The 14,631-nt window shown below is 34.9% G+C and overlaps 3 protein-coding genes across 6 annotated transcripts; 1 reads left to right on the forward strand and 2 right to left on the reverse strand.

Annotated features, from left to right (window-relative positions):
* Positions 1-697: 697 nt before the first annotated feature.
* On the reverse strand, positions 698-4,596 carry LOC110683547 (dihydroneopterin aldolase 2-like). Of its 4 annotated transcripts, XM_021859950.1 has the most exons (4): positions 3,340-4,198; positions 3,191-3,258; positions 1,769-1,973; positions 698-1,102 (listed from the first exon to the last, which is right to left on the reverse strand). In XM_021859950.1, exons 3-4 carry the CDS (start codon positions 1,963-1,965, stop codon positions 901-903), a joined length of 399 nt encoding a protein of 132 aa, XP_021715642.1. In that variant the 5' UTR covers positions 1,966-1,973; positions 3,191-3,258; positions 3,340-4,198; the 3' UTR covers positions 698-900. The 4 variants fall into 4 exon arrangements, with proteins under 4 accessions (XP_021715642.1, XP_021715640.1, XP_021715643.1 ...); XM_021859948.1 differs by lacking the exons at positions 3,191-3,258; positions 3,340-4,198 and adding an exon at positions 4,422-4,596; XM_021859951.1 differs by lacking the exon at positions 3,191-3,258.
* Positions 4,597-6,097: 1,501 nt separating this feature from the next.
* LOC110683548 (protein BOLA4, chloroplastic/mitochondrial-like) lies at positions 6,098-8,952 on the forward strand. The gene is made up of 3 exons (XM_021859952.1): positions 6,098-6,616; positions 7,148-7,215; positions 8,573-8,952. Exons 1-3 carry the CDS (start codon positions 6,302-6,304, stop codon positions 8,724-8,726), a joined length of 537 nt encoding a protein of 178 aa, XP_021715644.1. The 5' UTR covers positions 6,098-6,301; the 3' UTR covers positions 8,727-8,952.
* A 401-nt stretch (positions 8,953-9,353) lies between these two features.
* Positions 9,354-13,437, reverse strand: LOC110683549 (protein STRICTOSIDINE SYNTHASE-LIKE 3-like). The gene is made up of 4 exons (XM_021859953.1): positions 12,900-13,437; positions 10,916-11,188; positions 10,402-10,569; positions 9,354-10,033 (listed from the first exon to the last, which is right to left on the reverse strand). The coding sequence occupies exons 1-4, from the start codon at positions 13,226-13,228 to the stop codon at positions 9,619-9,621; spliced, it is 1,185 nt and encodes a 394-aa protein (XP_021715645.1). The 5' UTR covers positions 13,229-13,437; the 3' UTR covers positions 9,354-9,618.
* Positions 13,438-14,631: the final 1,194 nt, after the last annotated feature.

Genomic DNA, 14,631 nt, shown 5'->3' on the forward strand with positions numbered 1-14,631 from the left:
TACACTTTTTTTTTTTTTTTTTTTTTTTTTTTACAATTTTGATTGATCAAATTTAATTATTCTTAATTTTTTTTCACTATTACTAATTTTTGTTGTAGAGGAATTCATTTGTATAATTCGTTATAGGGGAATAGATGGTAAGGATATAAGATGACCACTAATGTCACTACTCCACCACCTTTAACCTCGCAGTGTAATGTAATACGTAGTATTGATTACTCTTATCAAAAGAGAAAAAGAATAAAGGATGTGGAGTTGGCTTGATGGTAGCACTCCCACCTCGAGGTTACGGGATCGATCCTTGCCCCCGCCCTCTGTTTTAGTGTTAGTAACCAGCTCCTTTGAAAGTGATTCTGTTATCATTGAATCATTGCCCGACTTAATCCTTAACTAAATTCTGGATTTCTTGAGCAAATGAGTTGAAATTTATATCGATATGCTTAACAAGAAAGTCAATCAGATTCCAATCATTTAGGGAAAGAATAACCAAGTTATTTCCCCTATTTCTATGTTATGGTTAATTGTTATACTTAATACATCGTACACATCTTCTGGTCTGTCAACTCTGAACAATTGAAAACTTCATGAAAACTTGATCTCCCAAGTTATTTCTCTGTACAAATGAAATCTTATGCCAACTCAAGCTTTGTACTCGAATTTCTAGCTCTGAAGTTGACCACAAACTCAGGATTATATGTGATGTACAATTTGCACCCGACTGTTATGTTTATTATAGGAGACATGCAGAATGAAAGATTATCAACTATTTGTCCAAAATACAAACAAGTACGGAGTATTTGCATAAGATTCAGCATTACAAGTTTACACACACCCTTTTAGGAGGGAGGAAAAAATAAACAAGAAGAGCAAGGGGCTAAGGGTTATGTGTTATGTCAAAGATCATTTTGCATCAGCAGGTCTTGAGCGGAAAATTTCAACTCCCAAGTAGTCTATCTGGCCCTGAACTGCAACATGAGGTTTTTTAACCTCCACACGTACAGCAGATATTTGAGAAAACTTGGTAAAGGTGATAGTTGCGATTTGTTGAGCTACGCACTCCAAAAGATCACGAGACGTTCCCTCTACCACCTCCTTGACTATACTGTAAATACATAAGAAAGGATGCTGGTGGTAGTAAATTACTGTATGACAATTTGACAACCAAAGGAAATGAAAGAAAAACATAGTAGCAGAAAGTGATCCTAGCAAACAAAATCTGAGCTTTTAAACTTCAGAAGACAGTTCCGGAAAAAAAGACCTACTGATGTTCCCAACAGACTGTAGATTCTAATATGGTTATAAACTTAGAACCAAAAGGAAATTGTTTAACATTCAGAAGGATAGTTACCTAAATCAGTTAATTGCTTGACACATACAAAAGCAGAAATATTACCACATTTTCTCACATTGAGACAACAATTCCGCTGATTCATGGTACACATGCTTGTTATGAACAAAAATAAAATGAGAGGGAAATTATGAATCTGAGAGAAGCTCAAATGCTTATGACCTATTACCATCTAGCTACAGCCACATAGAAATATTGTTTGAAAGTAACCTCAGATTTCATTTATTGTTCTTGGAACAATGAAAACAATTATATTTACATGATAGACCAAACAAGTACTTTCTAACAGTTAGCACAAACACAAGCACAAAAGTTGATATTAAGCAAAAAATTATCACGTTCTGGACTTCTACATCCAAAATCTCATTCCTAAGCATCCTCAAATGTAGCTTTTACAAAAATCACTATCTAAATACTCACCGATAAATCTCTGAGTAGCTGATAGTGTCAGACAAACAGTCTGATATCCCAGCCTTGTGCAGATCCATCCAGGCATCTACATCAACCACAAATTTTTGACCAAGTTTTTTTTCTTCAGGTTTCACCCCATGAAAACCATGAAATTTCAACCCCCTTAATACTAGCTTATCTCCTTTCATAAGTTTAGCATCATCCATCTTTGCACCTACAAAGCAACATCCATCAAAATTTGGTCATAGAGATTGGTTTCGCTGATAATGCAAAGTGTGATGTTTCATGCACTAACTAGAACTGAAATAAGGAGGATTTTGAGCTTGGTTTTACCTCAATTATACAACATAAAAACCAGAAATCCAATTATATAAAGGGGAAACGTTATTTTATTGGGGAGGTTGAAGTAGTGTGGAGTAGAATATTATTGTGATACCCACACCATACACTACAATGATATATTGTTATGCAACAGATGATTTCCTTAGCTCATTAATCAACCAAAGTCTATTTGCAAAGGAGCCATTTTATGATAAACTTGAATTCCAGATTCACTTATTACAGCATGGAGGGAAAGGGAGAGGAAAGAAAGAGAGGGATGGGGTAGGAGACATGGTTTCATGCTTTCCCTCCAATTCTTCTCAACTACAAAACAATTTGGTATCGGAAACGAAAAATGAATCCTTCCATTTCCCTCCCCTTCTCTTTCAATAATCCATATCCACACAAAGGACAATAGACCATCCATCACTCCTTCCATTTCTTTTCTTTTTTAATCCAGTAATCAGAACACGTTGTTAAACCAACTGATGCATTGGCCAAATTTGATTAGCACTTAATAATTAGTGGATGAGATTTTCCAGCTTCATCAAAGAAACAATAGATTACTCGCTAGAGTATAAAATTGCAAGGGATAATTCTATATTATTGCCCTATAATTACCTCCATTCTTAATTATTTTGGGTTAGTGCGGTTGGTGTTGTCTTTACTCATGCAATTTCATAGTAATTAGGACAAACAATAAAGTAATCAATGGTACAATGATCAATTATTTTAGTGTTGTTAAAGCAAACAAGAGCATATAATATACTTGAAATTTTTTTTAATTACACCAACAACCAAATAATAATTACACTTATCAAAGAGAAACTTTACCAAACTCAATTAGCAAGAACAGGTATGATTAACTGATTATTAAAGAAAAAATGGTAATTTTGGAAGAGACCATTTGTAAATGAAAGACAACGTTTTTCCATCAAATTGAGGAAAACCCATTAAAACAAAAACTAATAAAATATCACAAAATAAAACTTAAATCAAAATGGGTCTCCTGAAAGCAATTACAATATAGAATTTAACATAGGAAAAATTAGAAATAATAATCCCAACTTTCATCAATTTTGGCAGAATAATCCCAACTTTGAATTATACCTGAATAATCCGAACTTTTGGGGGTGTTGATTTCCTTCAATCCTTACCGGTCAACAGAAGTCAATGACCTATTATATCAGGTAACTTAGTCCTGATTGGTCCAAAAATAAAAAATAAAAAAAAAAAAAACTCAAAAATTGCAAACACACCAGCTAGCCTCTCCTTCTCCACCAGCCCATCTAAACACCACCAGCCCGTGCCCAGACCGCCGCCTATGCATTGCCGGCCAGCCGCCTCTTTCCAGCGCCGACTTCTCCCCTCCCCTAAACCCCCTGTTATTCCCTTAAACAACCACGAAGTAAACCCCTCCCTCACTCCCAAAAACCCCTAACCGCCCTTCCCCCACCTCAAAACCCTAGCGGCTAGGGTTTACGATGGTGGGGGAGGGGTGTTTGGGGGTTTTTGAGAGTTAGGGAGGGGTGGAAAAAGAGTTTCGAGTGGTGGTGGTTTTCGCAGCCACCAAAATCCCAAATTCGCAGCAACCGATACCCTAAATCGGAAATTCAAGGGAGGAGTTTTTGGGGGTTTTCGGGTTTAGGAGGGAGACCGTGGTCGGTGCTGGTGAAGGGGCGTTCGATGATGTTGAGGTTGTCGGATTGACGGCGGAGATTTGCGGCGTTTAAAGGGGTGGTAAGGAGAGAGAGTGAAGGGTGTTTGGGAGAGAAGGCGGTGAGCGAGGTGGAGGAATGGTCGGAGGTGGCCTTGTGCTAAAAATGGCAGAGTGGGAAACCGCCTCAGGGGGAGGGGAAGGGGAAAGCGGCGAGTGGGAAACCGTCGCCGGGAAGGGGGAGAGGAAACCGACGCAGGGGGAGGGGAATTAGCGCCGCCGTTTGGGGTTAGATTAGTGATTGTTGGGGTTGGCCGGTGGTTTTTGGGGTTGCTGGTGGCTGGGGTTTGATTGGTTTTTTTTTTTTAATTTTTTATAAATTGTTTTAGCCAATTCAGTTGTGACACGTGTTACTTTAAAAAACATAAAAAAAAAATAACCATTCAACCGGTCACCGGTTTTTGGGATTGGAGAAAAAGAGGAACTCCTAAAGTTCAGATTATTCCAATAAATCAAAGTTGGGATTATTATAGCAAAATTGATGAAAGTTGGGATTATTATTTCTAATTTTTCCTTTAACATAAACATCAATTCAAGTGAAATTTTGATTGAAGGAAATGTAAAAGTTATACACAAAACACAAAGATTCAAATGAAATTGAAGAATGGAAGATTGAAAACTTACTTGTATAAATGAGTATTGAAGAGTGTGAGGGCTGAGGGAGTTACAGGAGAGAAACAGAATGCTGCAACTCAACTTACAAGTGTTGGAGAATGAGAACTAAGGCCCAAAGGATTGGCTTTTTATTTGCTGGAACATAAACTAGCCAATTAGGCATTTAGGCTTTTTTTTTTTTCTTATTTTTATTGTACCATATATGTATTTAAGATTTATTTATGTTTACTGAGACCACTATCAGCAGTGAGGGAAAAAAAAACTCCTCAATCTCTCTCTACCCACTTTCTCACTCCTCCAACCCAATTTCCCTCATCAAATGATTTTTTCACCACACCAATGAGGAAAAAAAAAAACTCCTCAATCTCTCTCTACCCACTTTCTCACTCCTCCACTATACCCCACCATAATACACATCATCTTTTTATTTTATCTTTATTTTGAAATATTGTTTATACTACATAATTAATTTTCCAATACAATTAAAATATGTAAAAATAATTTATTTTTTAATTACGTTTAAAAATAATTTAATAAAAATATGTAAAAATAATTTTTTTTTGTAAGAAATAATTATAATAATAAGAAGAAGAAGAAATTGAGAGAATATGTTAATTTCTCTAATTTATGAGATTTTTTTAAATTATATCAAAATATATCAAAATGCATGTCTATTTATAGAGAAAAAAATTTTATGACCGTTGGTGTATTTTTTTTTTTTAAAATATTTACAAAATATAACCATTGTAAAAAAGGTACAAAAATTCTGATTGGTTGAAGCACTGACACGTGTCACCCTCCCATTGGCTGGGCTGACGCGCGTCAGTGCCAGCCATTTAATTTTTTTTTTGCTTCGTGTACTGTTCATTGCTACCAGAAAAAAAAAAGAAAATGTATTGCTTGTGGGCCCCACGCGTGCACTGTTCATTTAGAAAAACCCTCAACTCTTGAGGGTTTTTTTTTCCCTCACTGCCGTGGTGCTCGGTTTTTTTTTTTACACCCTTATTTTTACTCGTGAGGGTTTTTTTCCTCACTGCTGGTAGTGCTCTGAATTAAAATTATTTTATGTTTATCGAAAAAAAAAATTACTGAATGTTAGAGAAATTTTTTTTGTGAAAAATTTCTATTGTCTTTTATTAGAATGAAATTTATTACATTGATAATAAAATTTTACTCTAAAGAGCGAAGTGGTCATGTGATACGGAGTATAAAGGTGGGTGGGTGTGAAAAGCTGAATAAACCAAGAAAATATAGACTACTATATCATGAAGATAATGAATTGGGCCATTAATAAAAATCATACCACACTAAAGGCCTGTTCACATACAATTATTTTCAGTTCAGTTCAACTCTAATAAGTTAAGTTCAGTTCAGCTCTAATAAGTTAAGTTCAGTTCATTCTAATTTCTTTCTCTTATAAAATATTCAATTCATTTCAGTTCAGCTCCTAATTTCTTTCTCTTATAAAATATTCAATTCAGTTCAATTCAACTCTAATAAGTTCAGTTCAGTTCAGCTCATTTCAGTCAATGAGAACATGCCCTAAATCAAATAAAATTAAATTAAACCATAATTTTAAGAATTAGGATCAAAACATTTTCAATATAAAAAGTCAATAAAGGTGTAGAGAAAAAAGTATAAGGTGATATGATATTGATGATTACCATTGTCAATCAGCTCTTTTTTTTAAATCCCCGAATGGAACTATAAATGAGGGTTGCAAAATGCCTAACAGGAGCATTCAATCTTTGCCATTAGGCCAATATCGTAGGTTCATTACTTCATTTGGCTCATGAGAATTGAGATAGATACCGCATAAAAATACCAAATAACAATACCGAACGGCAAGACCAACTCAAGCCTATTTCACTCTCTCTTCTTCTTCTTCAATGGCTATGAGTGCAAAGCAACTAATCAGGCCATACATGGCGTATGCAACCACAATCCGATGTCGGACCCACCAACTCCTACTTTCGGGTCAATCCAAGGTTGCATTTTCCCACTGCCCCACTTCTCAAAAAACCCCTCTTCGTCTCCCCAATTTGTTGGAATTTTCTGGAAAATCACCTGTAATTTCTGCAACTCCTCTTCAATGTAACAACTCTCGTCGTAGATTGAGTTTTACAACTCGGGCTTCAGCTCCTCATAATGTTAATGACCCTGGATCCATTGACTCCACTTTGATGCAATCTATGGAAACCAAGGTCTTTTTTTTTTGGTCACTGCTTAATTTTTTCTGATTTTATCATCTAATACATGGTTATAATTGAAATTGATGATTAAATTGAGGTGGGTTTTCTTTTAATTTTGTTTCTCTTTTGATTTTGGAAAATTGCATCGATTTTATGCTTAGACTGTTCAATTGGGAAGCTCTTATTGTTTATTTAGAGCTTTTTGGGATAATCTGTCACCCTAATCATCACCATTTCTTGATTAATTCTTTCTGAATTTCGAATTATCAGTAATTGTCTGAGAAATTTAGAGTTTTGACTATCAGTGATTGTCAATATGCCATAGTTGGGATTAATGTCTATGATTATACAGGTTAAGGTACTTAAGGAAGGTTAACAGCATTAGTTTTGAGCACTTTGCTATTCTTTACTTTTTATTATCGGGTTTTCGATGTCTACCAGACTCTCATAGCTTGGTGCTTGTTTATATTGCACTGGTATATGGTAGCTACCTCTACTGTTATATTTGTTGTCTGACATTGTTGGTTTTCATTGTTTAAACAGATTAGAGATGAGCTAAAAGCTGAATATGTTGCTGTTAAAGATGCTTACGGTGATGGTCGGCATGTCAGGTAATTTGCTTATGCTTTTTTAAAATTAGAATTTTAATTTTGAGGTATCTAAGGATTAATAAAAGTAGTATCTCTGAAATTGGAGGTTAAGGATCCTTTAAGGTTGTGATATTAGTGTTTTTAGTCTTTTTACCTTAGATAAGGACCATGCCTTGGACAAGAGTGCTGGACTAGAGTCGAATTCTTCTTTGTATTTAGGAAGAAGTGGTATGAAACTTATAGTGTTGACATGTTTGGATTGTTCATTTGTTCCAATGGCAAGTATGCATATATCTGCCATTTCTTTCTGACCTCGCTCATAAGTCGTAAAAATATGTCAAGTACCTTTTATCAACTGCCCAGACATTGCTCCATTGTGGTACTCTATTAAGTGATCATTCTATATGTCATTTGAATCATTGGCATGCTATCTTCCAAGGATAAGGGTGTAGGAAATAACTGTAGCTTATGTTTCTGAACTTTCCTGCTAGTTATATCCCTGCACTGGTAGAACTGGCGTATGATCGGAGGGTACTGTGTCAGAGTAGGTTTCTGAGTATTAAGAGATATATGGGGAGACTCTAGGGATTTATCTCATGAAGCAAAACAAACAATGAGGTGCTTGAATTTTTAATAGATAAGCTATGGATAAAAACAGTGCTTGAGTGAAAACAGGTGATAAGAAGGCTCCAAGTATTTAAATAGGCTGCTTAAGGAAAACTGTAGCCAAACTACAAAAGTGTGGCAAACTACAAAAGTGTGGCCTCAATATCATGTGTAGCCTGTACTACATAGAGTCCTGTCATGCCGTGCATTACTATGACCTGCATATGAACAAGGTTGTCACTTACTCAAACCCTCAAATTGAAATCATGTTTGTGGAGAACCCCCTTAAACTTAATTTGAAATAGAGGTAACAAGAAGTGCCATACACAAATTCAAAACTCTACATTTTTTAACCCACTTCCCATGTTATGAAACTCTAAACATGATAAGTTTATAACCTTTTTGCTGTTGCCTGTCCTCGTGATTTAAGTTGGTGAAACATGGTGCCCAGTGCCTGCAAGTTGCTCATTGAGGTGAAGTTAGATGTGATTAGTTTGTTCTGGATGGAGGGAGTAATTTAAAAATATGGTCGAGCTTTTTCTAAAACAAAATCTCCCTCTCACTCAACTCCAGTGAAGTACTATTACTATTTTTAAAAAGAACATCAGGCTATAAGGCTTACTATTCTGGGCCAAATTTTTTTAGGGTTCCCCTTTTTTTTGGGACACAAATTATTCATACAGTATACCGTTACTGCTATGAAAAAAGTACACTATGAAATCAATGCATGCTCATGTTCACTTACAGAGTTTTTATGCCTTTTTCATGCCAGCATCGATGTTGTATCTTCAGCATTCGAGGGAAAAACAGCTGTGAATAGGCAGAGAATGGTGTACAAGGCTATATGGGAAGAGCTTCAAACCACTGTGCATGCAGTTGACCAGATGATTACTAGAACACCCAGTGAAGCAGCTTCGAACAAGTGAAAGTATTTAGAATGTTAAATACCAACTCATTGCTCGGTTTTGATTATTATAGCTGGATTCAATCGGCTGTGGTGGGGGTTTTATACGTTAATCTTAATTGTTAATGTTCTACATTTCTTTGGGCTTTCTACCCTGGGAATATACTTCATTTTTTTTTCTCCAGCTCTGAAATAATGCCTTAAATATGTCTAGAATTTGTTTGCACAAGAGGCGGCTGGAATCTTTAGCAAGTATCTCCTCCAAATGAACCTTTGCAGAAACTTAAGACTAAACCAAAACTTTGGTGATGAAAAGAGAATAAAAGCATATTCAGATTAAACTCATGAACACAGCAGCATTATATCCTCTCATCTCTAGAGGGAGCACTTTTGTATGTATTGTTCCAGATGGATAGCTTTCACACGGTTTCTATGACAATTCGAAACCTAGGCTATTTCCGATTTTCCTTCATTTAAGAGAGTTCTCATGTACCCTATTGTCCTTATATGCACACCGCACACGTTTAAGTTTAACCATTGATAGTTAACCTCTACAACACTGCTGATAAATACAACATGAATATTACTGTATAAGTATGCTTTCATATTGAGGTATTGAAATGAATCTAACTAGAGAGTGAATAAATGATGAGAAATAACAGATAACCGATCTAAAAAAGTCAAATATGACATTGACGATATTGTACTAAGATTAGGGAAGTACTGATTATTTATGGCCTTCGTGAAAAAGCTGCAACGGTATTAAAGATATACATCAAGGAAAAACGAAGCAAACACATTTCTTTCCTAGTCCTTTGTAGTATAGAACTTAATCAAAAGTTAAATGAGCAAAAGAATGCAAAAGCGATTAGGAAATGTCTGATAAGCAGATGACAGGTTGGCTATCTAGCCTCTCATCTCGAGCTTGATCCCAAGTCGTAAACTGCAACAAAAGGCATTAAGACGCTTCCAATCCAGAGTTTCCCATCTTTCTCTTCGACTTCACTCACAGCTTTCACAACCTTCCCTGGACTATCCTCCAAGATCTGTACGATTTCACCTTCAGGGTTATACTTCACAATGATTCCGTGAGGCCAGCCTCCAATGAAGACCATGAACTGATACTTTGCTTTGATTGGCAGCTTAAGCGAGAAATTCCGTAATCTTGGTGTTGCTGCCAACAAGTGGTTTGTCCAGCTGCGACGACAGTGCAATGCCACCCAAAAGTCACCGTCTTTGTTGGTCCTGATGTTGTCAGGAAATCCTGGTAAAATCGCAAATATTTCTGAGGTTCCAGCCTTTTCTCCTTTCAACCAATATCTGCTTAGCCTGTTGGCCATGTCATACAAATCAAGGGCGTTATCGTGGATTCATGCAAGATATTAGCTAATTTAAGTTCAATTCCAGCTCCATCTTGTTAAGGGCATCAGAAAAAAGAGTGAAAATATAGGCTATCAAAGTAAAATACTACCTATGTCAAATACAAAAAGTTTCAGATTGGGGATATTTCATGAACTGTGTATAATCTAAAGATGGGTTGAACTTGTAATTATTAATGTCATTTACTCCAATTAGAGGAGGGAGATACTTTCAACCCAACTATATGGAGCTAACAAAAGAGTAAGAAGTCGATATCCATACGAGCAAAGAACATGTATTCATATATGGTGGAATAATAAGAGGAAATAATACTACACCTGCCAATGGAACCTTCGCAGAAGAGAAAGAAAGATCCATCCTTGCTCAATGTAAGACCATTAGGGAATTGGATGTTCTTCAGGAGAACAGTCGTTTCTTTTGTCACTGGATCATATTTCAAGACCCTCCCACCATCCTCTCCAGAGAAAACCAACTGCATGAAATGTCTGATACCAAAGCATTATGTCAGTGCACAAGTATGATGTTGCCCATATTGAGCTCAAGGTAAAAAAAATAAAAAAAAAATACAAATGGATCAACAAACCTAATACATACAGTTTATAGCAAATGATCTATAATATACACATGAATATTTCAACGTATTTGAGATTCAAAAGGGTGATGTAGATGAGGACTGTAGGGAGTTATAATCAGGGCCTTACAATGTTGATTAAACACACTACTATAATTTAATCGGATTTCTGAAATCATACTTGACTCGAAGGTTATTTTTGCCACATATAAACTATAACTAAGCACATCACCAGTATTTAAGAGGAATTAGTAACTTACCTTCTCTGATACTGAGCGCTACTATCTGTAAAATACACATTTCCCTCATCATCAATATCCAAGTCATTTGTAAATGTTAAAGGTACCCCTTCTGCTTCAGTTACAAGGGATGTTGCCACACCTCCTTCTGGCCCTACCTTCATTAATCCGAAATATGCATCTGCAATGTATAGTTCACCAGTCTTCTTGTTGAACCTAAGGCCCAGTGGTCTGCCACATATATGCTCCTTCTTTATGTAACCTAACGGATTAGGCTGAGGATCACATACCGACCTGATTTTCAGAACAGCGATTAAGAAAATGTTGTAAATGCATTGCCTCCACACACAGAAGTAGGTCTTGTATAGGTAAAATGCTCAAATGACATACAAAAAGACTCCTCTGAATATAAAATTGCAAACTGTATGTTTCATAACAATAATAAATTGAAAAACACAAGTTTTTCTCTTAAAGAAGTTGAGTAATAAGGAATCACAACTATACAATCAATCACCAATTATCAATTTTGAAAGAGTCAAAAGAAATGGTTCGATCCTCTTATTTCTTACTACATATCTTATAAGGAGATATATGATCAACTGATAATTAGAATAAAACAGTAATTAAAATCTCTTCATCTTGGAACCTCTTATTTTTACTTCTATCAACTCCTTTCTAAACATAGTATCATTGCATCATTTAACACTGCACAAGCAGCCTCGACTCTCTTTCACATTCATTCAGCACACTACAGGACATCTTTGGAACACAAGGATCATGATTTTGATCATTCTCCTCAAACATAGACAAGATAACTTCAATCATCACTCAATTTCCGCATTAGACTAGGCTCAACAAGCTAAGCCGTGGTATATAGGCTGGCAAGGCTGCATCTCATTCATTCTTCTAAGCTAACACATGACTAGTTGTTCACCATAATATACAGCCTATTCCATAATCTATCTACCTATCTAGGTAGCTAACTTGTTACATGATTGTAATAATTAAGACTTTTTTCTTGTATCAACTACCATCCATATTATTTGACCACTTAATTAGCTTTATCGTTTTCATATAGTTGTCACTAATCCTATGTAATGCTAACTATTACGTAGTACTTCGTATTTGGTAGTATCAATGCAATAATAATTGTTACTCAGTAATTTATAATTCCTAAGGAGTACAGTACAAAATACCAATAGCTAAATTGCGGATTTATTAGTAGTTTAGTAGCATGTTAATATATTAAGACATCATTATCATTATCATTAATCAATTCAGTGATAAATGATAGCTCAACCATAACCTTTAACTAGAGTATCAATCAGTTCCCATTGAATTGGCTAATACCAGTAATTCGCGTAATAAATTAATCATTTGTTGTCACCATATTTCTTACCAAAACTTTCGAATTAAAAAATGGTACTCCGTACTTTATTTAGCAGAGTAAATCAACATGTAGTTTACTAATTAAACTAATAGTAGTCAATAATTCAACATACATGATCAAATGCAGTTTATTCAAAGTCATCATTCATGTACTTATTATGACCAAGAATAGTAGAATAATCAGATTAAATTGAATATAATTGCACCACGCAAAAGTTTCAATCAACTTAAACTTTAGTTTTATACAACTGAACTAGTCAATTAGTCACTTAACCACGACTGACTTACCAATAACTTCATTGTTTACAAAATTTAAAAATTCTTTGACTATGATAGCAGATAGTACAGCATAATTTTATTCTAGAAACAAGAAATAACTTTTATCAAATATTGGAACGACTCCAATTTTACTCCACGTTAAATGCAACAATTTGACCGATATATTAGTGAAATACTCCAGAAAATCACTAATATATCGACTTTTACAACATCTTATAAAAAATGTACGTCAACAATTGACACAACACAAAACAATGCCATTATTCATAAATCATAAGATAGTAATTAACCTAATAATAATGATCCGAAACAAAAACAACCAAAAATAAAAACTAACCGATTAGCGGAAGTAAAGGCAAAATTGGTCCAATTGGTGCCATCCCAAAAGAGAATACGACCATCAGCAATACCAGTATACGGGCCACGACCATTCGGGTCAAAAACAAGACTTTCGGGTCCTTGAATTTGACCCAACAATTTTACATCCGAATTCTGCAACAAATTCAGTGAATCTTTGATTGTTGGGATTTCGGATTTATCAGGTAATTTGACCTCAACAGAAACGAAGTTTGGAAACCCGGAAATTGAACTGTGGTTAAATGGGTCAAGCCCACAATAGAGTGCTAGTGCTAGTAGTATCCAGCCCAATACAATTCGGGTGCCCATTGTAAAATACGGGTTTTGGTGGAGAAGTGCTTTTCTTGGGGCAGGGGAAAAGGAAAAGGTGTTTGGAAATTTTGTGAATGTTGTGATGAGTTAAGTTTATATCTCTGGTAGAATTTAACAAGAGTGGTAGGTGGGAAGCAGAAAGTTTATGAAGTTATGTTTTATACACACTACCTTTTCAAGGCCGTCCATCAAGTCCGATGCACGAGTTTATTTATACATTTTTAAAAAAAAAAAAAAAAAAAAAAGATTTCGAGAGTGTTTGGTACGAGAGAATAGAGATTGCGATAGGGTGATTTTTATCTGTAAATAGATAGAAGTTAGAGTAAGGGATATAATTTTAATATACTTTGTAATTTATGATAAATTATACTTTTTCAGTCCATTAAATTGCTTGACTTTCGTTTTATTATTATAGTCTCAATGATTTTGCCTCAATTTTATTTTTATTTTTTTTTCTTTTGGTGTTTAAAGAGCCACAAGGGCAGGGGTAAGAATTGATCCCACAATCATCTGAACCCGGGAGGAAAGCCCAGAAACTGCAACAAAACCCAATAATCTAACACTTGCTTGTTTTGGCACGTACCAATGTACCATGTCCATCGCTACCAGCCTACCATTTGGCACGTAATTTGTTTCTTATTTTAAGATGGACCATATCCAGTTTTGAATGGGGCTTTTAGTTCATTTAATGTTTATGGGTCTTATAACTGATCAAATTGTTATTGGGCTAGGTTGAAAAGACTTGAGCTAGCTAAAGAGTAAAGCTCATGCCCAATGATTTGCACCCAACATTTAAGGAAGATAATTTTGTTTACAATGGTCCATCATAATTGGCTACAATATTACCTTTTTTTTTTTTTGGTGTTTACTATATTACTTATTAGATCTAAATATGAAATCGGCGACCATATTAACTTACTATAGATCTAAATACGAAAATCGGCTACCATATTAACTTAATATATCGAAATATGAAAATCGGCCACCATATTATTTTTTTAGATCTTAATGCACATGGTATGTGTTTTAAATTTTAAAAAAATGTGATACTATTTTAACCTCAAAAGTTCCCTTAGAGATTAGACAAACATTAAATAAATAAATAAGTAAATAAAATCGGATGTATAGTAAAATAGTGTACATCCGCTTCAAAGTTACCTTAAATTGAACAAAAGTTGCCCTATAATGAATGAAAGCTACCTAGTACATATAAGTTATCGTGATATAAATAAAAGTTATCTAAATTTAATAGATAAAAGTTACCCTAAATTCAACAAAAGTTACCTCTCGATGTACAATAATATTACTGTATATTAGATGTATACAAAAGTTTTAGGAATTAAATGGCATCGACTAGTATAAAATGATCTCGATACATAGAGTATTATTAGTAATCTAAT

Source organism: Chenopodium quinoa, unplaced genomic scaffold (genome assembly GCF_001683475.1).
Source record: "Chenopodium quinoa cultivar QQ74 unplaced genomic scaffold, ASM168347v1, whole genome shotgun sequence".
NCBI classification, from domain to species: domain Eukaryota; kingdom Viridiplantae; phylum Streptophyta; class Magnoliopsida; order Caryophyllales; family Amaranthaceae; genus Chenopodium; species Chenopodium quinoa.